The sequence below is a fragment of the Meles meles genome, chromosome X (genome assembly GCF_922984935.1).
Source record: "Meles meles chromosome X, mMelMel3.1 paternal haplotype, whole genome shotgun sequence".
Lineage (NCBI taxonomy): Eukaryota > Metazoa > Chordata > Mammalia > Carnivora > Mustelidae > Meles > Meles meles.
The window spans coordinates 14023214-14049121 of NC_060087.1; the positions used below are offsets into that span (position 1 = coordinate 14023214).

General features: G+C 42.7%; 1 protein-coding gene and 1 long non-coding RNA gene across 2 annotated transcripts in view; one reads left to right on the forward strand and one right to left on the reverse strand.

Moving 5' to 3' along the window:
• The window catches only part of NHS (NHS actin remodeling regulator), a 332944-nt gene extending 308525 nt beyond the window's left edge, over positions 1-24419 (forward strand). Inside the window, exons 4-9 of the mRNA XM_045995410.1 lie at positions 9941-10003; positions 12007-12199; positions 14854-14985; positions 15934-18915; positions 19408-19534; positions 22696-24419. Of these exons, the coding sequence (XP_045851366.1) occupies positions 9941-10003; positions 12007-12199; positions 14854-14985; positions 15934-18915; positions 19408-19534; positions 22696-23302 (4104 nt within the window). The 3' untranslated portion in view covers positions 23303-24419. The remainder of the gene's footprint in view (positions 1-9940; positions 10004-12006; positions 12200-14853; positions 14986-15933; positions 18916-19407; positions 19535-22695) is intronic.
• The window catches only part of LOC123935015, a 54355-nt gene that overhangs the window by 26486 nt on the left and 1961 nt on the right, over positions 1-25908 (reverse strand). The window contains exon 2 of the long non-coding RNA XR_006816864.1: positions 24415-24468. This is a non-coding gene — a long non-coding RNA (uncharacterized LOC123935015). The remainder of the gene's footprint in view (positions 1-24414; positions 24469-25908) is intronic.

Genomic DNA, 25908 nt, shown 5'->3' on the forward strand with positions numbered 1-25908 from the left:
GGGCCCCCTCATGGCATAGATTCCCATTTCAGGGTGTGCAGTCCGTCGTAGCAGCTCACCCTCGTCCTCTGCTGAATGGGCTGTCCAGCTCATTCAGTAAGTCTCATACGTTCTCATCAGTAAGTCACGTTGGTATGGGCCGCGAATACTCAAGACATTTACCTGCTCTCCCCCCATGTAAGCTTAAGGCAGGCATTCCCGTTAGATCACAGCCAACCTTTCCCACACGGTCCAGAGAGCCACTACTGATCAGTCAGGACTTGAGCTGAAACGTCTCCTATCGCTGCTTTCAGTTTGCAGTCAGGTCCATGGGGACCCTTGGAGTCTAAGTCCCTGCTTAGATTCTGAGGTTTACATGGAAAGGCATGGAAATCATCCTTCCTCAAATGTGGTAAGATGCTCCAGCAATTTCACCAAGCGTCCCTCTCCAGCTTTTGTTAGTGGTCTGGGGCCAGAATATCCAACAGTTTCTGTGGCAGTGGACAGCGAAGCTTGATATGAGATGCAGCGCTGTGGCAAAGGTTGATCAGGTTCCCAAGGAACACCGAAGCTTAAATCCTGACCATCAGGACTGACACTTAACTCATTCCATCATACGGTGTTAACAATTATCCTCTGTGTCAGGCTTCATAAAATTAGCCTGGGAAGAATATCAGGGATTCTCTGTCATTTCATAGCCTGATAGTAGTTTTCTAACTTATCACACTATGCATCCAGGGATTTTAAAGTAAAAGTCTGTCAAATCATACTTTTCTTCTTACCAAGGAGGTGCATCTGAAAGATGGGACATTCCAACGGCCTTACTGGGAAGTAAATGAAGGCAACCACTCCAACGAAGACCTAGACCCCCTTGGTCTTATTCCAGAACTATAAAAAATGACCATGTTCACTCTTCCATTTTCTATCAAGAAGAAGAAAATAGGTCTTATGAGAAAGCAGCTTCTGAGAACAACGAAACTGTCTTACAGAAGAATGACAAGACTGGGAGTGGAGTTCTGAGCCAACAGAGGGCTTAAAGACTAGAGTTGGCAGGAGGGACATTTCAGCAGTATTTGACCTGCCCTCGGATAAAGACCTTCTCACTGCCTCACTCTCTCTCCCGTCCCCAGTTCTGTCTCCTCTTATCCAGCCTCTCCCCTGCTTCTTTCTCCATGAGTCCTCACTGGAGATTTCTGATATTCTATTGGTTTACAAGACTGAGACTGAGAAATGCTGACCAAGCCTTTCCTTTGTTGTAAAAGAATTACACATACCACAGTGTCCTAGACAGGTCGTGTTTTGGTTTTATAAAATATCTTCATAGTTTTTCAAGCTCTCTCAGAAATATTCTGTTGTTTTATGGCCTGTCGCAAGATGGTTCTATCCATCCAATTAAGTCTCTCTTGCTTCAGTCTAAGTGCTTTCCTTTATCTCATCCAGTTTGCTCCTTTAAATCGATTACAAAAAATTCTAACATTGGTATGAGAATCTTTGACATAAAAATTCTTCCCTAATCCTGAAACCTTCAATTCCTTCATTCTGCCTAAAGAAATAAGTTCAAATCCTTAGCCCAACTCTCCAGCCTCTGTATGATCTGGTCCTAACATATCTTTCCAGATGGACTGCCCACAAATCCATTGCACAGACCCTAGACCTCAGCCAAACCAAACTACACGTGCTTCTTGAGAAAATATCCTGTACTCTCAAAACAATATCTCCACTTGGAATGCTCTCTTTCCCACTGTGGCCTCTTATTTATTCATTTTGAAGAAAATTAACTGACACAAAAATGAGAGACATAATTTCTGTCATACAGAGTACATGGGATAGTAGAGAAAATTGTATGTTATTAAGTATAAGGTATGTGTACCTAACTGGTATGTGGTGTTAGAATAGGGCTGGATGTTAGGATTAAACTTCATGGTAAAGGGTGCATCTGAAAAGGCCTTGGAGGATGGGGTAGAATTTCCATGTGTAAACTGGGAGGAAAAGGATTATAAGCTGCGGAAACCATGAGAGCAAGCTCACACAGGCAGGAGAAAATGAAGTGTGTATACATAAATTCAAATATTTTGGTTTGGCTGCAGTGCTCCAGTAGACCAGCTCTCGAAGGACCTTGAATGTCAGACTACAATGTCTGAATCTATTACACAGACACGAGAAATTAGAAGAGTGTTGAGCACAGATATACATGGTCAGAAAGAGCAGTGCTCTATGAAGATACCACGCCATGTGTGTATAGGGTTAACTTCCTCAATTTCTAGAGGTTTCTTCTTGGTATAGTAGGGTTGGAAGAGCCTGACATTAGTTTCAAATGTAAGACTACCGGAGTGGTGATGCCTGTCACACGCTCCATTTAACTCAGCTGTCAGCTCTCACAGACTGGCTCTAAGTAACTTTACTCGCAGCTGCTGTTCTGATATGGGACTCTCCTTGGGACAAGTCAGCACAGCACCTACGACACGCAACTATACAGCTACTGACCCCGGCAGATACTTTCCCCCCTCTATACCTGTTTTCGAAAATCACCAGAAGCAGTTTGCTTTTGAGACGCCATCAGTTCTCCTGTTCCCCGCCATAAGATGCAGACATCATTATCATCTCGACATCCCACAGACCATCACACAGGTCCCTGTTTTCCTCAGGGTGTGAGGAAGCAGAGGGAGCAAGTACTCTAGATGCCTTAGACACAAGCAAGCCAGGGGTGAAAGCCTGGTACCACACACTTCAGCAGTCGGGGTCCAGCCAGGAACACAGACTGATCCACAGCAGGTACTTTCACAGAGAACTCAGTACCGGGAAGGTACCACAAAGCGGACGTAGCAAACGGGAACCGGAGGTGACAGAGAGACAGTAAGTGCGGAAAGGAGCTGACACACTTAGGACAGAAGCTAACAGGGAGCAGCTGGGGAGAGAGAAATGTTCCTTTCAGAGTCCCGGCAGAGTGCGGAAGAGTAGATGTGCAGCTGACAGACGACAGCCGGACAGGCAGCACAACAGCTAATGACAGCGTTAGCCCACGAGCCCCGTTAATATCAAATACTGTGAGAACTAAAGAAAATTCCTTACTGCAGAGTTTAGTTTTGGAATTCTCTCTTTTTAAAACATGGGCCTGGCTGTGGAGCAGTGAATAAAATTACTGCTTGTACACATCGTTCCGGAATATGGCCAGGTTCACATTTTCGTGCACACCTGAGACGTTGCGCGGCTCTAAGTACAAGCAGGCAATGGAGTAGTACTCACAATGAGCCGGAATGAATTACTGACACACACAACAACTCGGGTGGATCTCAGAGGCATTATGCTGAGTGAAAGAAGCCAGTATCAAAAGGTATGATTCCATTTATATGACACTTTCAAAAAGACAAAACCGTAGTGATGGACAACAGGTTCTTGGTTGCCAGGGGCTAAGGCGGGGGGGGGGGGGGTTGACTCTAAAGGGATAGCACAGGGGACATTTTGGAGGTAATGGAAATGTTCTGAATCCTAATAGTGGGAGGGCTACAGGAGTCTAGGCACGTGATAACACTCATAGAGCTATACTAAAAAAAGAGTCAATTAAAAAGGGGGGAAAAGGTAAAAAATAAAGGTGGAACATGCATGGCTTGTGCATAAGAAGGTTTTCTCTTTTCTTATTTTTTAAAAACTTTGCTGTGGTAAGGTTAAGTATGACCCTACTGGGCTCTTGCCACAACTGGCGTGAGTTACAAGGGAAAAGTGTCCCTTGGAGTGAGGCCAAATCTACAACATGTCTTCAGCCACTGCACACCTTGGGGCCTCCAGCCGAGGGCAAGGCAGGTGGGCGAGGGAGGAACTCTCCCCGCACCGATGGGCCATCGTGGGACTCACGCTGCCTGCTCCTGTGATTTGGGTGAGGGTATTTGTGCCGTCTGCAGCAGTTCAAAACTTCCTTCTTCCCTCCACTTCAAAGCCCGGCCTGCCTTTTTCCCACTCATGTCTTTTATTTGGTGCTAGCAACCTTTGAGGACTGATACTGAATGGCCCTTGGCAGTGACCCCACTAATTGGCAAAGCTGGCCACAGGGGATGAATAAGACACTCACTGGCATCCACATCACACTGATCATGGTCCAGTGGGCCTGGTTTTGTGTTCTCCTTGACAGTCCAGAGCAATTCCTGTGAATAAATGACTGAGCAGCAGCAGGAAGTGGTCTCCCTCCTGGCCTCCCTGGAGCCCTCTTTTCCATTCACACGGGGACTACCGTCCACACAGTCTTCAAAGTAGAATTCTGTTATGCTCAGCACATTTAAATCACTTCATTAATAGAACACCATTAAACAAAGTGTTCCTGAACTTTAAAATACATAAAATCATTTTGCATTCCCTCACCCAAAGAATTTGCCTTTGGTTCCAGCTGAGATCAAAAGGAGAGAGAGATTCTTGGCAGCTGCATGCTGTCTTTCACAAAGACTCTCTTGCGGTGGAAACTGCACCCCTGCCACTGCATTCACGTTCTGCTCACTAGGGGCCCATCTCATACCCAAGACATTATCAGACCATCAAGAGGGTGGGATTCACTTTTGAGTGAATGAGCACATACTCTTTTGTGTTTGGCTTCTTTCACTCCACATAGTTTTTTGAGGTCAATGTTGCATGTATCAATACCGTGTTCTTTTTATTACTGGGTAGTACTGCATTATATGAATATGGTAGTCCCCGATTTGTTTATCCGTTCTCTTGTTGGTAGATAATGGAGGTGTTTCTAGTTGTGAGGACTTTTTTACGGGGGGCCTTTTACAAATGAAGTTGCTATGAATATTTTTGTGCAAGGCTTTTTGTGGACATACTCATTCTTCTTACCTCCGTATACCTGAGAGGGCATTATAGGGCAGACATATGCTTAGGTTTGTCAGGTACTGCCGGTCTCTGAAGTGGCTAGACCATTTTACATGCACCCCGTCAATTTATGAGAGTTCTAGTCGCTCTTCCTGTGTGTCAGCGCTTGTTATTATTGACCTTTTTAAGTTTAGCCCCTCCAGTACACAGCAGTATGTGACTGGGGTTTTCATTTGAATTTTCCCAATGAGAAATGATGTTGAGGGCTTTTGCATATGCTTATTGGCCTTTTGTGTACTTCCTTTAGCCAAGTGCTTCTCAGGAGAATTGAGGAAGTGGTGGTGGCAATATCTGGCAGGGAAGAGAAATAAAGGTATGATTTGGAAAAACAGACTTATCAATGATAAGGCCATTTTCCCCAGTCCTGAATATTTCTGCATTTTGGTGTTTTACATAGACAGTAATATATAAAGTGGTTAAAAGAAGAACTCAGTCGGCACTTTTCCTGAATATCTCCCTCCCGACCTATAACCACTATCCACAATTCTGCCTCAGAGATGTGTTCCTTTGGGCTTCTCACTAGGAGTTCTCAGCACATTAATGTGAATGCATCTGTGGGCTTCTGTCAAGCCTCACAGCTGGCTGGGGGTGCAGTGGGAAGGGTTTGGGCACTTGGGGGTGCTGTGTTCAGGCCCTCTAGGGAAAGCATGAAGGCCCTGGCTTTCCTGGGAGAGTGGTAGAAAAGGCAACACAAGGAAAGGGGAGAAAGGCTTAGGAGAGAGAGACACAGGAAGCACCCTAAACTCTTGCTTACTTCATTCTGTTTTCCCACAGTTATTTACTTTGGTCCATGTTGGAGTTGAGGAGAGAGGAAAGGGAGAAACACAGTATGAGTCAGAAACGATGTCATTAAGCATGTCTGGAAGAGCACAGTGCCAGCCAACAGGAGGCTCTGGGACAGTGTCATGGAAAGAAAGTGCTATGTAACTGCAGCAGGAAGAGTGCTGAGTGAGGAAGGTGTCGCCAGCTTCCTTTAAGCCTGCCAGAAAGATCGAGGCACTTTCTGTTTATGGGCAACACAGTCACACACTCCAGTAAGAAAAATCGGAGGCAGACAAGGTCCCCTTCATCTCCTAGATAGGCCGTGACCTTGTGCAGAAATGCAGGGACCTGGTCTAAGGACAAATGGGCCCCAGAGTGGAAAGAAAGTAAGGTCCCAGATCATGTGACTAGGAACCCATGTGGCTTGTAATGGGCATCTTCGCTCTAAGGTTTTATTCCTATATTCAAGCATACCACAGCATCCATTCTCTAGTGAATATTTCTCATGTTTAAGACAGCATGATAGTAATGAATCAGTTCTGAAAGTCAGTTGCTATAAATGCCATGTGTTATCAGTTAGATCACACACTAAAGCCAAATTTTCAAAACATTTTCTGCTGAAATACCCACAACATTTTAACAGATGTCTTTTGGAGAGTCTAGAGGCAAAATAAGCTCCCATCAGCATATAAAATAAACCCCAAAGAAAGTAAAATGCGGAGCGATTATATTTTTCTTTTGGCAGTAAGAGAAAGGTTGGGGAAAATCTTGAGATGTTCAGAGAAATGCTTGTTCACAGCCACAAAACTGAAGAAATGAATAGTGTCTATTATTTCCTGTTCTGAGCACTGACCCTAAGTATGTAGCTCTAACTTTCATTGAAGCAGTTTCATGGGCAGGCAGGGAAAGGATCTGAGAGTGTAAATTATGGGCCAGCAGGGACAGAAATGGGGTGAAAGCATCAAAGAAGCATCTTTTGTCAGGGACAAGATGGGCAAGACCAGTAGTGGCTAATTCTAAAATGGTCTCATCTCGGAGTCTAAGGCCTCTTAAAATCAGGGGTAAGAGGGCCAGAATGGGAGCCTGGAAAAAGAAAGAGACATTTTTATGTGTGTGTTTTTCTCCAACATTATGAAAAAATCTGAAAGTACAGAAAAGTCAAAAGAAGGGGGACAGGGAGAGGGTGGTTGGGTGATGGACACTGGGGAGGGGGTGTGCTATGGTGAGTGCTATGAAATGTGTAAGCCTGACGACTCACAGACCTGTACCCCTGAAGCAAATAATACATTATATGCTAATAAAAAATAAAAAAAGGAAAAGTCAAAAGAACTGTATAGTGATGAGAGAGAGATCATTTTTCATGTGACACTTTGGTTCCCTGGGTGCTATTTTTGACCTTCAAGAAATGTTCTTGAATGAATCAATGAGTGGCTAAGAGGCTTCCCACATACTTATTCCGGGGAAGCCAAGGTTGTTCACTGCACTCCTGCACGGAGCGGTAATTCCAAAAACAGGACACCCTATGGCTCTGCTTCTGTTTTACCTGTTGTTTTGGATGCTCCTTGCACATGCTGTCTTGTCTCCTCCTTGCCTTGTTATCTTTGACTTTGTGCTGGATGTTGTACTGCAAAACTGTACGTGGAGATAATCTGATATTATTTCTTTTGAGGGGATTTTTGTTTGCTTGGGTCAGGCACATGGGGGTGCTAGCTAGCAGTACAACAGATTTTACTTAAGCATTACCAAGGCAGTAGGAATACACTTATGAACAAGAAATGGTTTCTGCCCTTATAGGTCTTACTAAGAATAAGCAATAGGATTCATTTAAATAGAGTCCTTAAAGGATAAATTAATTCATACAAGTCTGGTCAGCATGCAGCTTTTCCTCACCTTATCCATGCGCACTGGTTAAGGACTGGCATGCTGGGCGGTGCAGAGATGCCCGGAGGCAGCAGTTCTCTTTTCAGTTTTATTTCTCAGGTAGTTTTAGAAAAAAAAAAATCCTATGAACTGATTATATCACCATATAAAAGTCGAATCAGAAATAATCAGAACTATTTTACTTCCTTTGACCAAACACCCAAGAAAGAGAATGCTTTAAAACACTTCACTTAAGCAGGTACTAATTTCATGGCAGAAATAAAACCAAAGTCCATTTCAAAATCAACAGATCATCTATAGGAGCTCAAGTGCTTTTGTCGTGGTGGTAAAACCAAAGAACAAAGTCCTTCCACACACAAGCTCCAGGGCACCTAGTTTCAGGCCACACAAGCTGGAGGCTGGAGCTCCTATCAAAACAGCGGAGAGGCGGATCAGTTGAGAAGGAATCTTCAGTGGAGTGTAACCTGCAGAGACCCTGACCTAACGATGGCTGACCAAAACAGAACAGTCTCTCTCTGGACTTGGAGTCCTTAGTCATTCCCAAATGTTACCTCGTACTTATTTAATGGCACGGTGGGGCGGGGCAGGGTCTCAAACTGATGAAAACTAAAAAACCACTCCTCATCCCTCACTCCTGGAAAAAACACTCAGTAGGAGAGCTGACTTAGAAGGTTAAAGACAAACTACCAAAATTAATATATTAATATCATTAATATGTTTTATTTCCTGCAGTTTTCTGCTGTGTAATTCTTTAAATTCTTTCATGAGACACCAGAGCCTCTGGTTTCTTGGACATGGGTTCCTTCACCATGCAAGCTTTCTTTTCAGGCTCCCTTTCTCCTGCTTCCATGATTTTGCTCTCTACTTGGCATACCCCGGGGTCTTACTTGAGACCTACACATCACTATCTGTGATGGAGGCTTAGGAGAGAAGCGGGGTAATATCTGAACTCAGGCCACATACAGCACATCTGTCAAAATGATCATTTTCAGTGAGGGAGCCACAGACCCTACGAAATCAGTTGTCTTAAATAACATCTAGATCAAAGTTAACTGGGCCCGAGGAGATGGCATTTGCTTTGCTTAAAAATTAATGAGCAACCCTGTCACTTAAAATTTAGAAACTCAGAAGAGAATCAGACCTTCAGTGCTCCACCTCCAAAACAGAGGTCTGCCATAGGCTTAAGAAAAATCAGAACTGGAATGCTGAGCCTCTGATGGAACCAAACATGGCTTGTGGTTTCCTCTATCTGTTTCACCTACTTGCACTAAGATGATCAGTGCCCTTGGATTCGATGGTGTCTGCTTCTTCCTGATATCTTAACCACAAACCTTACTCTTTTGGAGTTTCTCACCCCTATTAAAACATACAACGCTCATATCATTCAAGTGTACCAATAATTTTTTGAGTTCCTACTAGGAGAAGCCACTTTGCATCACGGAAGACTGAAAAGAAAATCAAATGTGGCTTCTAACCCCTAAGAATTTATAACCTAATAGAAGAAAAAGACACATCCAGGAAGAATTCAGGTTACGTTAAAGCAATGCGATAGGGAAAGTGCTGTAATAGAGGCCTAACGGAATCTAAAGCTGACATGGTTTAGAGTTTAAGAGAGTTTCAATGTCCTACTCAGTAGATCCTGAAAAGGGGATTCTAGTTACCTGATTATTCTCCAAACACGACTGGCTACATAATTTGTGGGGCCAAGTTCAAAATGAAGACGCAGGGCCCCTTACTCAAAAAAGCATGGTGTCCTTCTGAGTGCGGGACACTGTCACATGCCCTTAAATCTGGCTCTGTCTTCAAATACAGTCTGTGAATATGGGAAAGAGGCATGGGAAAGCAGCCTGGATGAAGAAAGTGCACAGAGGGAATTTTCTTCCAAGTAGTTCACTGGAAACTAAACTCACTCTGAGGAAAGAAAAGAATTCTGTCTTGCCCAAATTAACAAATGGGACTAGGCTCTAAAGGAAAGTTACCATTTGCAAAGTCAATGTCACAGATACAGCACAGCTACATGGTAAGGGTAATAATAATAGTAGCAGTAGCAGGGGTAGCAGCTGACAAACGTACAGACCTTATTAAGTGCCACCATTTTTTAAAGTCAATTCTGTCAACTTACTGCTCATTTAATCCTCAAAACAGCCCTGGAGGGCAGACAGATGCTATTATTTCCCTACCTTACAGATGAGGAAACCGACCTTAGAAAGGCTGAGTCATTAATTGTCCCTGGTCACACAGCGAATAAATGGTAGAACCAGGATTTGAAGTCAGGCAGTCTGGCTCCAAAGTCTGTGCTCTTAATCTGCCCTTGAAATAAGGACATATATGGAGGGAAAGAAGGGAGGGAGTCATCCTGGTATACTCATTCATCACTATCTTAGATTTGACTTAACCAGGGTATACTGTGTGTTGTGTGCATGTTTTTAATTTTTGCTTTTTTTGCATTTCATGTTCATAGTTTAACAGCACCCGTTCGCCCTCCCCCACTGAGTGTTGCCACATGACCCCATGGAGTAGAAAGGTACTGGTTCTGAGAACATTACATCACAGCCCTATCCCATTCTCTCCAGACGTTTTCTTCTCTCTTTTAACTATGACAAACTGTTCTTTCCAACTAACAGATATTCTTTTAAATCCACTTCAAGAGTGATATTTTCCTAACTTGAATTAAATAAAATGTAATTTAGACAGCCCTGTCATCGGCTTTCTTTCTCACTTACCTTCCCCCTCTAAATTACAATTAAGGCTCTGTTCAAGACAGGCATCACCTAATGCCACTCCTGGACCTCAGACTTCGAAGGAGAGAAATTCCAACTTGCCCTGTATTTATCAGAACTGTAAAGATTCGGCTTCTCAAATCAAAAAAGGGAACAGGACAAAAGGATTCTCTGGCAGCCGGTTGTCCCTGTCTCCATTAAATAAAACACGCTTTTGGCTGCTGGTCAGAGCCTGTAGTCAGGTCACTATTCTGTCTTTGTTCCTCAGTCCATTGTTATTCAAGGAAGGAATCGCCTACAAAATGTGGCCTCTGGTGGTGGGGGTTTCTCTCCAGCTCTTGCTCTTTCTCCCTCTTTTTCTGTCTCTCTTTTCGAATGCACCAAACTTTTTTTTTCTTTTTGGAAGTTACCTAGGAAACAAAGTCTTTTGTGCTCCAACTTTATTTGAGCTATTCGCTTCGCTGGGAATCTGCACAAAAGCTGAAGAGAAAAGAAGGTTGCTATGTTTTACTAAAATGTTCATGCCGAACACATTTTTCTCAAGGGGGGGGGGAGTCATATCCTGTTGGGTGTGTTGGGGGGCTTTGCAGATACCTCTGACAAGGTAAGCAAATGCTGGGGGGTTAACTTAAACAAATGGCTCTAGAATCTTCTCTTTACGAGGACCTGAGAACAGTTTAACAATATGTGAATCCCGAGTCAGCAGGACATGATGCTTCCAAATGTGAGGATGAGAAATTTTTTTTTTCATGACTTTAGGACAGAATATTATTAAAACTTAACTGGAATAAGAGGGGAAAAATATTTATTTTATATAAACACTCACCTTCCTCCAAATTATGGAAAGAAAGAAAACTAGGGTCAGTGGTGAAAACTGGGTCTTTTAATAATCTGGTTTAGAAGCCCAACCCCAAAATCAAAATTGGAGTGGAGTCTTTTTAATAATCTGGGTTAGGAGCCCAGCCCTGAAATAAAAGGTAGACAATACTAATATCTATCAAGGGCTTGGATGGAGAATTTTCAAATGTCATACCAAACTCAAGGCCTCTAACTCCACAGCTAGAAGAAAAGCTTCCCACTGCAAAAGCTGAAAGAAACTAAGATCTTTTACTCTTCCGAATTTGAAAAAGAAAACCTCTTGGATCTTTTGCCCCATTAATTGCCTTTGTATTTTCCACTATAGTAAGTGGGGGAGAGGGGTTGCTTTTCCATGTGCACACAGTGTTGATGAAACTGCATTATTGAAATGTAATTCACAAATGCCATAATCCTACAGTAAAATTAACTCCTTGTGATTGAATCCAGCCTCTCAGAGTAGACAGGCTTGTCCTTCAGGTGATGGGTTCTGAAATGTTTCCTGACTCTATGTTTTCTGGCATATTTTCTGAACCTTTCATAGACATCTAAATCATCTATCTGTTCCCTTTGATTCCAGTCATCTAGGGCTCTCAAGCCTTTCATTAGGAATATACAGGGAGAGAGATAGCCAGAATCTACCTGTCACTGGGTTAGAAACTAAGATTTTTCTTCAGTTTCAAGTTGGGGGACCTATGGCTACCCTGTCTCTCCTCTTAATTCCATTTAACCTGAAAAGCATGTTCCTTAAGTCCATTTTTTCTTTTGTGTCACTTGACTATTGAAATTGTAACTTTCAATTAGTGGTGCTTACTAACTATTTCTAGGAATTCTTCCTTTGACCTAAAAGCTTATTTCTGACCTCACTGTTCTTAACTAAACCGTGAAATTCCTTGATATGTTGCTTACATATAAACCATGCTGGCTAAGTCTGAATGTACTTCATTTGCAGTCCCATCCCCCAGAGGATGAAGATACAGATGTCATGTTAGGGCAGAGGCCAAAAAACCCAGTACACAATATCCCCTCGACACTGGACAAGCAGACCAACTGGAGCAAAGCACTGCCTCTCCCAACACCAGAGGAAAAGATGAAACAAGACGCCCAAGTGATTTCTTCTTGCATTATTCCCATCAATGTCACTGGTACTGTTCTGTTCTTTTCTTAGGGGAAGTCGGGTCGCAATATTCTGTGTTTTAAGTATGTTCAAAACCTGTGCTGCTGGGCGGGCCAGTTAAGAATACCGCTTTGTAAACAAGCAATACCTTTTTCATCAGAATACAACCCAGAAGATGTTCAATATGCTTTTGTCCGGTTTTGAACATCCATTTGCATATGTTCTGCTAGGCCGCTTGTTATGTAAATGATGGACAGTTTCTTTTTGAAAAAAGTCACCAAATAGCTCTTTGGTCATAGCCGACTGAAATAATGGAGAAAGCGGCAGTGATTAGTCATATGATAATGATGCATGGCACAGCAAAAAAGAAAACAGCAAACCCCAGGTCTCTCAAACTGCAAGTAATGATCCTGTAGACCAACTATAAAATCTGTTTTCAGGCTTCTTTGGATGAAGGTAGGCTTGTTTCAAAGATCGTTTAGATTTCCGCATTGATTTTGGTAATTTCTGACCTAAAAATATACAGACTCAAAGATGAAAGCTGAATTCTATTCTAATCTAGCCAGCCTGGCTTACATTCCTCTCTGCCTTCCTCTTCTTGTGTACTGAGGGTTTAAATGTTAGCCTAAGTCGAACGCAAGCCTGTCCAGACTTTTCTTGAAAAGTTTATCTGTAGTAACCGTAGATGCCAGGAAACGATCTACTAATCTTAGCTGCAAGTGAAATAATGTTATGAAATATTCTCACTTTCAAAGATAGACAGAAAATAATCTATCCATTGAGCTTTCTTTAAACAGCTCTGATAGTTATGTTTTAATTTATTTGTATATTGAAAATGTCACAATGGCCATGTTATTACTTTTATCCTGGTACCACGTGACTAAAGACGGCATGTCACTCGAGATGCATTTTGGACATGGCTATTATTAATCCCACTCAGATTTCTCTCACATACAGTGGGGAGAAAATGATGACCAGATATCTGGTATAGATATTATTTCCTTCCTGAAAAACAGGAATTCTGGTTGATCAACTGGTTATGAGCTAGGAGAAATTTTCCTGATGACCTACTCAACTTGCAGAAGAAATTATTCTAAGGATGCATATTTTATCTGATCTCCATAATCTAAATGGGCTGGCATTGGTAGATGTCAAAATGTATCATTTTGGCATCCTCTTAAACTAACTTTCCCTTCTGGGAACATTTGATTATAAGCAGCACCTGCTTTCTTCACAGCACTGTAAGTAAATTTTGTTTTCAAATTTAGTTCTTTGATTATGGGTCTTGTGATTCAGGAAAAGGGAAAATCTTTCCTTCTGCTTTATTTCAGGAACTCTCAGACTAAAGCCCAGATTATATGTTGATTTCAAGAGCTTTAACGAGAAAGCTAATTTTGTCCATATAACATAAAGTGTGTCTGTGTGCCATGTGTTCTGTAATTATTATGAGGAGAATGAAAGATCTTAATTTTTGCTTGGAGCTAAGAAAGGAAAATTCCATTAGTATGAATTCTCCAATAATATTCTAATTATTCATCATGTGATATCTCACAGATTTTTTTAAAGTGAATTCTAGAAACTGTTGTCACTCGGATGCTGAGCAGAACTCCAATTGCTTCGTTTTATAGCTAAGCCGAGGTTTAACATGCCAACCTATTCTTTGTGTAACAATCGGGATAGATAAGCCAACCAGATTCCAATGCACTTTTGGCATCCTGATTTTGAGGCAAAGCTCACTCGGAAAAATGTGCCAGACAGGAGTGTGAGTCCCTCACCTCCTTCCTCACCATTCTAGTCTTGATAAGACTGCATGTGCGTATCAATAGTGTGATTATGGAGGGAGAAACAAGCAAGCATCATGGTTTGGCTCCTGTATTTATAAAAGCAAACAGAGACGTATTGTAAAGACTGGGAATTCAAGCTTCATTTATAGCTGATAGTGAAGGTAGATCCACTTAAGTAGAGAACTGAGGACTGTCTTGTATTTTTATTTTATATTGATAAGACACTGGTGCCATACCAAGAAGTGTCCGACTGAGTCAGTAGAAGAAAGGAGTAAGAGTTACATGATCATTTAAAAACAAATCTCTAGGCTATTTTCTCCTCACAGGAGAGAGAGAGAGAGTGAGTGTGTGTGTGTGTGTGTGTGTGTGTGAGAGAGAGAATATTGTGTTGGGTTGGGTTGTGGGTAGGGTTGGGGTGTAATGGAGAGAGAAAAAACCTCACAAAGATGTTTTTAATGAAGAAACGGGTCAGGATATGTTAGCTGAACTAATTCAGGTTAACATCTTGGCTCTGGATCTACTATGCAAAGACAGCTTCAGAGAGCCCAGAAATAGATCGGTAGACAGTAGTAACTAAAGGTTGTAAGTCCTTCAGGAGCTGGTTCTGTGTGAGAGAGATTCTTTGATGTTATTTTTCTCTCCTCTTTCTTTTGATTTTCCTTCTTTGCTTGTTACTCTTGGCACTGCAAGCCGCCGTGCAGAGCTGCATTTAGAAGTAAAGCTTAATGTACTGCAGAGTAATTTCAATAGGAGCTGAATAAGGGCTCCCTTATATTTATTCACGGGCTTAATCCAAACTCTTCCTTTACTTCCAATCAATAAATATCACTGTGTTCCAAGCAAATGAAAATTTGTTTGCCATTTCTAAAGGCTAATGAGACCTATTTGTGGATTGCAGGAGTTGGTTTTGACAGAGAGGCTAGTATACGCTGCTCTCTTGTTCATTCACAATCCGTACTACAGCGGAGACGAAAACTGAGGAGGAGGAAAACCATCTCGGGTATCCCCAGAAGAGTCCAACAAGAAATAGGTGTAGTATAAACTGTTAATGGTTAACATTCTGTTGGGTGTCAATTAGAAGGAAATGAAATGGAAGCTGGCCTTTTCATCAGCTTCCTTAAAGATAGTGTTGTAACTTGTAAAGGTTTTGAAAAGGCATGTACTTGTTCTGTGTTCAGCAGGCTGGGTGGTATTACTTTTTGAATCTCTGTTCTTCACTGTGAAGATTTAACCTTAGGGATTTAGGTATACATGTTCAGGTCTTATGGCTGAAATGTAATATTTTGGAAATTTTTTAAAGTTTTATTAAGATGGAATAAAAAGTAATAAGATTCAATGAAAGATTATTTTTAGAAAATTATACCTTTACTTGAAGACAGATATACGTTTATGGCATTAATTATTTTAAAAAGGTAAATTTTAAGCATATTCAATTAAATACTGAATATTGATAACATGTTACCCTTTATATTACTTTTTTCCTATTTTTTTCTGTTCCATGTGTTTAGGAATCTCTTCCTATGTTTTCTTCCTATTATTACTATTATTATAGTATCTCTTTCATTACTTAAAATGAATTTTAAGTTTCATTTTGCTGAGCATATATTACAAAATAAAAAAGAATAGTGGCCAAGAAGACAAAATGCACTTTAATTTAAAAAAATCGTAGTCACTTACTGGGGCAAAGTAATTTGATAGTGAAGAGAGAAAATTCACAAAAGATCTAAAAACATCTTCTCTTATTATACACACACACACTCGCACGCGCATGTGCGGCTGTGGATATGTGTGTGTAGAGACAGAGACAACAGCAAAGGGACAGATTCCCTAAAGCATTTTAACTTTCTCCTAATTTTATACACTGATTTTTTTCCTTCGGAGATCCAACATGCTACCACCAGCTTTGTGGATCTCTCTCAGAATGTCTATTAGTCTGCTGATGTATGAAATATCTCACTATGCTTTCCATGTGCCCTAGATTCTGACGAATCCCCTGTGGCCAGGGAAAGGAATGTGATTGTGCACACAAATCCAGACCCTTCCAACACTGTCAATAGGAGGTCTGGAACCAGGGACTCTGAGTGCCAAACTGAAGATATTCTGATTGCCGCTCCATCCAGAAGGAGAATCAGAGCTCAAAGGGGTCAAAGCATCGCAGCTTCCCTTTCTCATTCCGCTGGCAACATCTCTGCATTGGCAGACAAAGGCGACACCATGTTTACTACTGCAGTGAGCAGCCGTACAAGATCTCGGAGCCTTCCCCGGGAGGGCAACAGAGGTGGGGATGCTGAGCCCAAAGTTGGTGCTAAACCCTCAGCATATGAAGAGGGGGAGCCCTTCATGGGCGACCGAGAAAGATCATCAAATGATTGCAGTGAGGCCCCCAGCAGCCCAAGGGCACAGGAACACCAGCCTGCTCTGGGCCTGGCTTGTTCTCAACATCTTCACAGCCCTCAGCACAAGTTAAATGAGAGAGGGAGGTCACGCCTGTCCCGAGTGGCTGCCGACTCTGGCAGCTGTGACATCTCCTCCAACTCAGACACCTTCGGGAGCCCCATCCACTGCATCTCCACAGCTGGCGTCCTCCTCAGCAGCCACATGGACCAGAAAGATGACCACCAGTCATCCAGTGGCAACTGGAGTGGGAGCAGCTCCACATGCCCCTCCCAGACGTCAGAGACAATCCCTCCTGCGGCTTCTCCTCCCCTAACTGGCTCTTCACACTGTGACTCGGAGTTGTCACTCAACACAGCCCCTCATGCTAATGAGGACGCCAACGTCTTCGTGACAGAGCAGTACAATGACCCCCTGGATAAAGTGAGAGGCCACCGGGCCAACTCCTTCACCTCCACTGTGGCAGATCTGCTGGATGACCCCAACAACAGCAACACCAGCGACAGTGAGTGGAATTACCTACACCACCACCACGATGCCTCCTGCCGCCAGGATTTTAGTCCTGAGCGCCCCAAGGCAGACAGCCTGGGCTGCGCAAGCTTCACAAGCATGGCCACTTATGACAGCTTTTTGGAAAAGTCTCCATCAGACAAAGCAGACACTAGCTCTCACTTCTCAGTGGACACAGAAGGATACTACACTTCCATGCACTTTGACTGTGGTCTCAAAGGCAGTAAGAGTTATGTCTGTCACTATGCAGCCCTGGGCCCAGAGAGTGGCCAGGGCATTGGGGTTCCTCCTACTCTTCCTGACTGTGCCTGGCAGGACTACTTAGACCACAGGAGGCAGGGGAGACCAAGCATCTCTTTCAGGAAACCAAAGGCAAAGCCGACCCCACCTAAACGTAGTTCATCACTGAGGAAGTCCGATGGAAATGCAGACATTTCTGAGAAGAAAGAACCAAAGATAAGCAGTGGCCAGCTCCTGCCTCACAGTTCCAGGGAAATGAAGTTGCCTCTTGATTTCTCCAACACACCTTCTCGAATGGAAAATGCCAACCTTCCCACCAAGCAAGAATCTTCTTGGATGAACCAGAGTGAGCATGGTATTAAGGAACCTCAGTTAGACACTCCAGATATTCCGCCATTCAAAGATGAAGGTGCTGAATCAAGTCACTATGCAGATCTCTGGCTTCTGAATGACTTGAAAACAAATGATCCTTACAGATCTTTATCCAATTCAAGCACTGCTACGGGTACCACAGTTATTGAATGCATCAAATCTCCAGAGAGCTCTGAATCCCAAACATCCCAGTCAGAATCAAGAGCGACCACCCCATCCCTTCCTTCTGTTGACAATGAGTTTAAATTGGCCTCACCAGAAAAGCTGGCCGGCTTGGCATCTCCATCAAGTGGCTACTCAAGCCAGTCCGAAACACCAACTTCCTCTTTCCCTACAGCTTTCTTTTCTGGCCCGCTGTCTCCTGGAGGTAGCAAAAGAAAACCGAAAGTCCCAGAAAGGAAATCCTCACTACAGCAACCCTCTTTAAAAGATGGAGCTCTGTCACTGAGTAAAGACCTTGAACTTCCAATTATACCTCCTACCCATCTTGACCTAAGTGCTCTTCACAGTGTCTTGAATAAACCATTCCACCACCGTCACCCACTGCATGTTTTTGCTCATAGTAAGCAGAACCCAGTAGGAGAAACACTGCGGTCCAACCCTCCACCGTCCCTTGCGATTACACCAACAGTCCTGAAATCTGTTAACCTGAGGTCCATCAGCAAGTCTGAAGAAGTGAAGCAGAAAGAGGGCAACAATGCAGATCTCCCCTACTTAGAGGATAGCACTCTCGCAATGGCTGCCCTGTCTCCAGGTAAGATTAAGCCACATGCGGCTAAGAAATCAGTATCACGTCAGTACTCTGCTGAAGACACCATACTGTCCTTCTTAGACTCCTCTGCAGTCGAGATGGGACCAGATAGACTACAGTTGGAGAAAAAACGTACTTTTGATGTAAAGAATCATTGTGACCCAGAAACGGCGACCTCAGCTGGTAGCAATCTTCTAGATTCAAGTGTCACAAAAGACCAAAAACATATGGAGAGTGAGCCTATTCCGGAAAATACAGCGAGTAAGAATTTTGACTTTCCCACAGAGGGATTTCAGAGGGTCTCTGGTGCCCGCGCAAATGAGCTGGATGGCAAAGTACTACAATACGGAGCGGGTCCAGACGGGGCCCTGGCACAGGTGCAGAAGCCAATCTCTGCAGACTGGGAGGAAGCTGCGTACCCCGAGTCTCTCGATGCGCTCCCGGCTCAGTCAGACTCGCCAACCAGACCTACAGACATAGGCAATCCACTCAAGCCTCAACCTGGGAGGAGCCGCCACCATGACAAAGTGCCTGGGAATACCAGCTGTGAAGCGGAGCTATCAACTGCAAATTCATGCCCTGAAGAATGTTCCGAGCAGGAAAATACCGCTTCAGGTGTTTCCGCCAAAAGTGCCTCTGACAACAGCGGAGCAGAGGAGACCCAAGGAAGCGTGGATGAGGTTTCACTGAAAGGTCAGTTGTTGATGGCTTTGTCACAAGTGGAGAGGTGTCTCACGGCACTTCACTATGTTTTTTTCTTATGTTCCCCATAACACAGTGCAGCCCTGGGTGTTGGTTTCCCTCCTCCCCCCTTTTTTTCACTTATTAAAACGAGTGAGATAACAGTTTTTGTTTTTGAGGGACTGACTGAGCTGCGACAGATAATCTCTCTTCTTTTTTTTTTTTAAAGATTTTATTTATTTATTTGACAGAGAGAGAGAGATCACAAGTAGGCAGAGAGAGAGAGGGGGAAGCAGGCTCCCCGCTGAGCAGAGAGCCCAGATGCGGGGCTCGATCCTAGGACCCTGAGATCATGACCTGAGCTGAAGGCAGAGGCTTCCCCGATAATCTCTCTTCTTAAAAACAACAGTGAGGTATCTGTTGACTGTTGCTGCTGCAAGCCAGTGCAAGGCAGCAGCGTGCCTGCTAACCTCTTCCTAAAGATGCTTTTGTTCTCCATTTAAGAATCGTCACCGAGTGATGACTCTATGATTTCACCGCTTAGTGAAGACTCTCAGGCCGAAGCAGAAGGTGTGTTCGTGTCTCCAAACAAACCTCGTACAACTGAGGATTTGTTTGCAGTCATTCACAGGTGAGGCAATTAATACCAAACGTTTCGCTTCTTTCAGTGCGTCTCATCAAATGCAACTGCGGGAAAGCCTTGTGTACTTGGGGTGCATTCAAGAAAAAAAAAAACACCTCATTTTCCAAATCAAACTGATAGACTTATATTTCTGTTAGCGAACGTGAGCCTTTCTATGTAGCTCGACCTCACCTTCCGTAAGAACTGTGGAAGGAACGGGGGTTTCCCACAGGAAACACATCCTGGAACAAGTTTTCATTTAAACAATATTAAGTAACTTAGAGTGAAAGCTCAGAGTCTGTTGTAACCTCTGACTGAAATGATTTCTTGAACCAAAGGGGAAAAAATGCTCACAGCCGTAATCCTCCACTAGCAGAGATGCAAGCCGCTTCACTGAACAGTCAGAGCCCAAGTTTGAGACAAGACAGTGTATGAACCTGCGCGTTTCATGGCTTAGAACTAATCACTGCTCCTTTCTCCCCCCCATCCTAAAACTTAAACTTCTTTAATAACACTGGTCCTCTCTAAAATTAGTACTCCAAAACGCACAGAGGATGTCCTCTGGGCTGTTTTTGCAGGACACTGTTGTATCCAGCCTGCCCATTCACATTCTCTCACCTGCCCCCTGCCCCCTTCGATCAAGGGCCATGTCTGCAAGAGTATATCCTCCTTACAGTTAGTGACTGACAAACAGAGCAGGAACTCGCACAGAGGCGAACCCAGATTAGACTGAGCTAGCCAACCGTGCTGTGCCTGCTCCTTTCACAACCACGACTACCTTCTTCCACTAGGCCTTGGACCTACATGGGATTCCCAAGGGACACATCTTGCAAACTGCCTTTTCTACCTTACGAAGTTATACTTTTTTAAAAAGATTTTATTTATTCATTTGAGAGAGAGCGAAAGAGAGAGAGAGCATGCGCATATGAGCAGGAGCGGGGGCAGGGGCAAAGGGAGAGGGAGAAGCAGACTCCCCTCTGAGCAGGGAGACCCTGGGATCATGACCTGAGTTGAAGGCAGACGGTTAACCAACTGAACCACGCAGGCACCCCTGAAGTTACACTTTTTTTTTTTAGATTTTATTTATTTATTTGACAGACAGAGATCACAAGTAGGCAGAGAGGCAGGCAGAGAGAGAGGAGGAAGCAGGCTCCCCTGCTGAGCAGAGAGCCCGATGCGGGGCTTGATCCCAGGACCCTGAGATCACAACCCAAGCCGAAGGCAGAGGCCTTATCCCACTGAGCCACCCAGGCGCCCCATGAAGTTATACTTTTTTGAAGCAAGTTTTTTGCAAGAAGCTTGCTATTTTTCCTGGAATGCTATTTTTTTTTAGATCTATTTATTCATCTATTTGAGTGAGAGAGGGAGAGAGCAGGAGCGGAGGAGGGAGCAGAGAGAGAAGGAGAAGCAGACCCCCTGCTGAGCGGGGAGCCCAACACAGGGCCTGATCCTGGGACCCTGAGGTCATCACCTGAGCCAGGTTAAACAGCTGCTTAACCAACTGAGCCACCCAGGTGCCCTGGAATTCTACTTTTAAAGGGAACTTGCATTTTCTGTTGATGTGGTTTTCCCATAAAGAAGGAGCACAGCTCTTCAACAGCTTTTTTTAAAGACTCAATCAGAAACCCTTTCTGTGTATACATACCTTACCAGGCACATCTCGCCACTCAAAGAGTGAAGAATCAGTTTACTTTTTTCTTTGCTCTGTGTGTAGTCTAAGATCCAATTATACTCCCCACACCCCACTTTATCTTAGGACAAGTTACTAAAATCCTACATAAGTTAGAGAGTCAAGTTCTTACCCCAAAGGACCAAATGTCAGTATCTGGAATAGTGGACAGAACATAAGTAGTGGAGTCAGAATCATCTGGAATTGAATCTCAGTGCTGCCACTTCGTATCCAGTCTTGTCAGTTAAAACCTCTCTACCCGTTCCCTGCTAGTGGAAATACCTATACTCACATATTCAATTTTGATGCTAAAATAACATTTTAGTGTCTAGAATATGGTAGATGTTAAAAGCAAATGCTAGTTTGGAATTCCTACCATACTGGGGTGCCAGACACTGGCCTATGCGATCTAACCACAAAGGTTTCAGTGAATCAAAATGAGGCTGGTCTCCAACTGCAAAGCTGAAATTTTCTCTACTCTGTGGATTTTTAGGTTGGTGAAAGAGCATGCTGCCAATATTTATCAACATACTGAATCATGCAAAGATTCACTAAGTTTACACCTATGTACTTATCAAAAGAAATAATATGATGATGGATCCCTATGTTTGGTGGACTTACAGAGCTTGGTAATCTTAGATTTGCATTTGTATAGGATTTATTTATGTGTAGCACAGTGACAAAAATGACCTTGCCTTTTGTGTGTGTGTGTGTGTGTGTATGACACTTTTTTTTTTTTTGACCTTGTTTTCTTGAGGGTTTACAGTATATAGAGGTTTAAGAGCTCCAGGGGCAGTCTAGGTTTTTAGCTTCTCACAGAAAGTTGATTTACTGAGTGATAACGGTGCTGTTACTAAGCAGCTACAGAAAATTGTCTTTACAGCCAAAAATGATTGACTGATTTAAAAAGTCATGTAAGAAATATTTTTATAGGGAGAAATTTAAAAAGTTGACAGAATAGTGTAACGTACCTCCCCAGACACACATATCCGTTACCCAAGCCTGTCCACCATCAACCTATGGCTAATCCTGTCCCATCCACACCTCTATTCGCTTTGCTCTTCCGGTACTCACTGGAAGCCGACCCCACACATCAGAGCATTTAATATGTAATGCAGAGACAGAATTAATACGAGAAAGCTTCAGTCCTTCACTGCCTACACTCTAACCGGAAGTCAGACAGCAATATTTTCTCATACTCTTGCAAAACATCCCAGGAAATCCTCCTCTATTAGCTCCAGCCTCCACATGAGTCATTATGTGAGATGGTCATTTACAGAACCTAATTTCAGGCCGCTGGTTGTTGGAGAATTTCCCTCAGGCCGTGAGTGCTCTAAGGGCAAGGAATGTATCTCCCTCCGCATCTCCAGTGCCCTAATGCCACCTCACCAATCAGATAGTGTACACCAAACTGCTCTTCAAGGACAGTGCACGAATGTGACTTAACGCTTCCAGTTTCAGAAAAATGCATGCAGAATGAGGTTTTTCCTTTTCTTGAAAGGTCTAAGAGAAAAGTCCTTGGAAGAAAAGATTCTGGGGATATGTCGGCTCGAAGCAAATCGAGGGCTTCTCTTGGCAGCAGTAGCAGCAGCGCTGGTTCTGGCACTTCGCCCAACAGCAACGTGACCACCCCAAACAGCCAGAGGTCGCCGGGCCTCATCTACCGAAATGCCAAAAAGTCCAACACGTCCAACGAAGAGTTTAAGCTGTTACTCCTCAAGAAAGGAAGTCGCTCGGATTCTAGTTACCGCATGTCTGCTACTGAGATCCTCAAGAGTCCCATCCTGCCCAAACCTCCTGGAGAGCTCACAGCTGAGTCCCCACAAAGCACCCATGAGGCTCATCAGGGGGCCCCTGGGGCCGAGGCACTGTCCCCACTCTCTCCCTGCTCCCCGAGAGTTAACGCAGAAGGGTTTTCCTCAAAGAACTTCACCACCTCGGCCTCCTCGAGGGTTGGCCGCTCCCGAGCACCCCCTGCAGCCAGCAGCAGTCGCTACAGCGTCCGCTGCAGGCTGTACAATGCGCCCATGCAGGCCATCTCTGAGGGCGAGACAGAAAATTCTGATGGGAGCCCACATGATGACCGATCCTCCCAGAGCTCAACATAGGTGGCCCGGGCCAGGCTGGCTGTCAAAGGCCAAAACCCTTAGTCGTATGAGGATGTAGGAACAGAAGAGAGGACCGGGGAGAAGTCAGCACACCATGGGGTACCATCACCGCTTACCAACGAATTCCTAAATATTGGCTGGGGAAATGGAAGATGGTCCTTCTTGATTATTTTCCCCATTTTTAAGTAGCTGCACTGTCTTTCATATTTTTCTTTAGCTTAGCTTGATTTACCCAATCTCATTCCTTTTGATAATATAGAATTTGAAAATGTCTGCTTTTCATGAAACCTAGACAAAGTTTTCCCAGAGCTGCCTATTCAGAAAACAAAGCCCTCACTGTCATAATTCTTAAGAAGATGAAATTACTCTGGAGGTTTGGTATTTTTTTACATTAAAATGAACTAAAGCAAAATTCAGAAGAAAGAACTACACACATGTAAATACCATATTTTTGATAAAAAGGTGTAAATAGATTTATCAATGACGAGTGGACATGTGGCCAATTATCTACCACACACCAACTGTTTATAGAACACAACAAATAAAGTGTAATAACTGTATTCTGTGAATACCATTTTCATATAAAATACCATATTTAAATGTCCACCAATATGATTTTCTGAGTGATAGATAAACCTCAATTATGAATTTTAAACTGGTGAAATAAAGAAAATCTTGAGGTCATATACTGAAATGTGATTAATTTAAAATAATGAATTCAGGCCTAGCCATTTTTGTGACAAATTACAGCACCAAACAAGTGAATAGTAACACATGGCTGTGATTTGCCATGTGGTAATCTGGACAGAATGAAAAGCATGCTTTTGATTTTTTTTAATCAATGAGAAAAATCAACATTCTCAACACAAAGCCCTGAAGAACATTTGACAGTGTCTTTTAGATTTTTAATTTTTCAGTGGATTGCTTTAAAGAGAATGAATTGGGAAAACAATAATTTAGGTTATGTTTTGTATTAGGCTACTGGGGACATAAACAGTCATCATCTAATGACTATAAACTCCTTAAACAATTTAGTAATTAGCTCCAGTTTCTTTAACTAACAAAAATAAAACATAAGCATGCCACAGAGCTATTGATTTATCAGTAAGTACCTGCAATGAGTTTTCAGTGAAGTTTTCTCTCTGTGCTGATGAGATTCATGCTACCTAAAAAAAGTAACAGAAATGACACTGTGAAAAATATAGTTGGGAAATAGGTATGTGTACAGGCATTATTTATAGTCACTGTTAAACTGGGAATGGGGAACAGCTCTGGTTCACAATGCTACATATAAATGAGTTTTTGTCTGATTTTACTATATCTGCTTGATGGCAAAAGGGGAGGGTGGTGGGTGGGAAAGGAAATGTCAGGGTGAGTGCTCTGATACATGAAGGCAGGGAAACAAGCTGAATTACTTGAAATTACTTGAATTTTCTTGTCTTAAAACTGAAAAAAAAGTAGTTACAAGTTGAAATCTGTAAATGATTCTTACACCTCTGATTTTAACGTGAACTGATACTAATGTTTGAAATATGTCAGAAATATAAGCAGCTATGTACTTAAAATATGTTTTGAATGGGACAAGGTAGAAAGTAGAGAGAACTAAGAAGGGATATGGCCTATAAAAGAATAGAATGTGATTAGAATGATAGAACAGACCAGAGTTACCAAGAAATTGATAAGCAGCTGGCTTTAAGTTTATGCAAGTGGTATTTGGGAAAGTAGGATGTGTGAAAGGGGGTTTGTGGCTTTGGCTCAATTCATACCATATGAAGGAGAAAGCCTAGTCTAAGAGGATGCTGTCTTTCAATAGAAACACTTTCTAAGGTGTTATAGATTGAGAATTAGAGAATCTGATTGCTGTTGGGTTTTTGTTTGTTTGTAAAGAAAAAAAATGTCTGTCTTCTACTGTTTGTTTTCACTATCAAATTGTATTTCTTAATTTGTCATCCTTGTATGTAAAATATGTGCTGGGGGTGGTGGGGTAGAGGAGGGAGAACGTGTGTGTGGATGCGTGTGTGTGAGTGTGGGTGCTTGCGCTGGGATAGATAAGCTACCTGGTAAAGGGTACATTTGAACATTTACAAAGTGTTATACTTTTTATTAAAAGAAAAATGTTTGGGGGTTTGAAAAAAAATGGACCATCATTTCTCATTGGAACCCATTAGTCAAGAAAACCAGCATGGTTTGACACCACATGGGAACATGAATAACTTTTTCTCATGCTTTGAAAAGTACACTTGGCAAAATTTTAAAAGAAAGTTTTTAGACAAATGCGATAAGAAACCGTCATTTCCAGTCACAATAGGTGATCTTTTGTAATTTTCATAAAAGCAGTTCGTTTGCAGTATGGCTTTTGTGTAGTTAGGGGTTTTTTAAGCGTAAAGAAAGGTCTGTGGGCTTTAAAGTGATTCTAAATCTTGAATAGGAAACACATGAATTGGCTTTAATAAATGTCACCTTTTTATTATTGACATCAATTTAAGTAATGGTACCATATATTTTTTAAAATACATACTGACTTGAATTGTGAGGAATAAGATTCCTTCTATATGTAATGATCACAGAACTAACCCTTATAATATAGTTTTACTTATTTTGTTTAC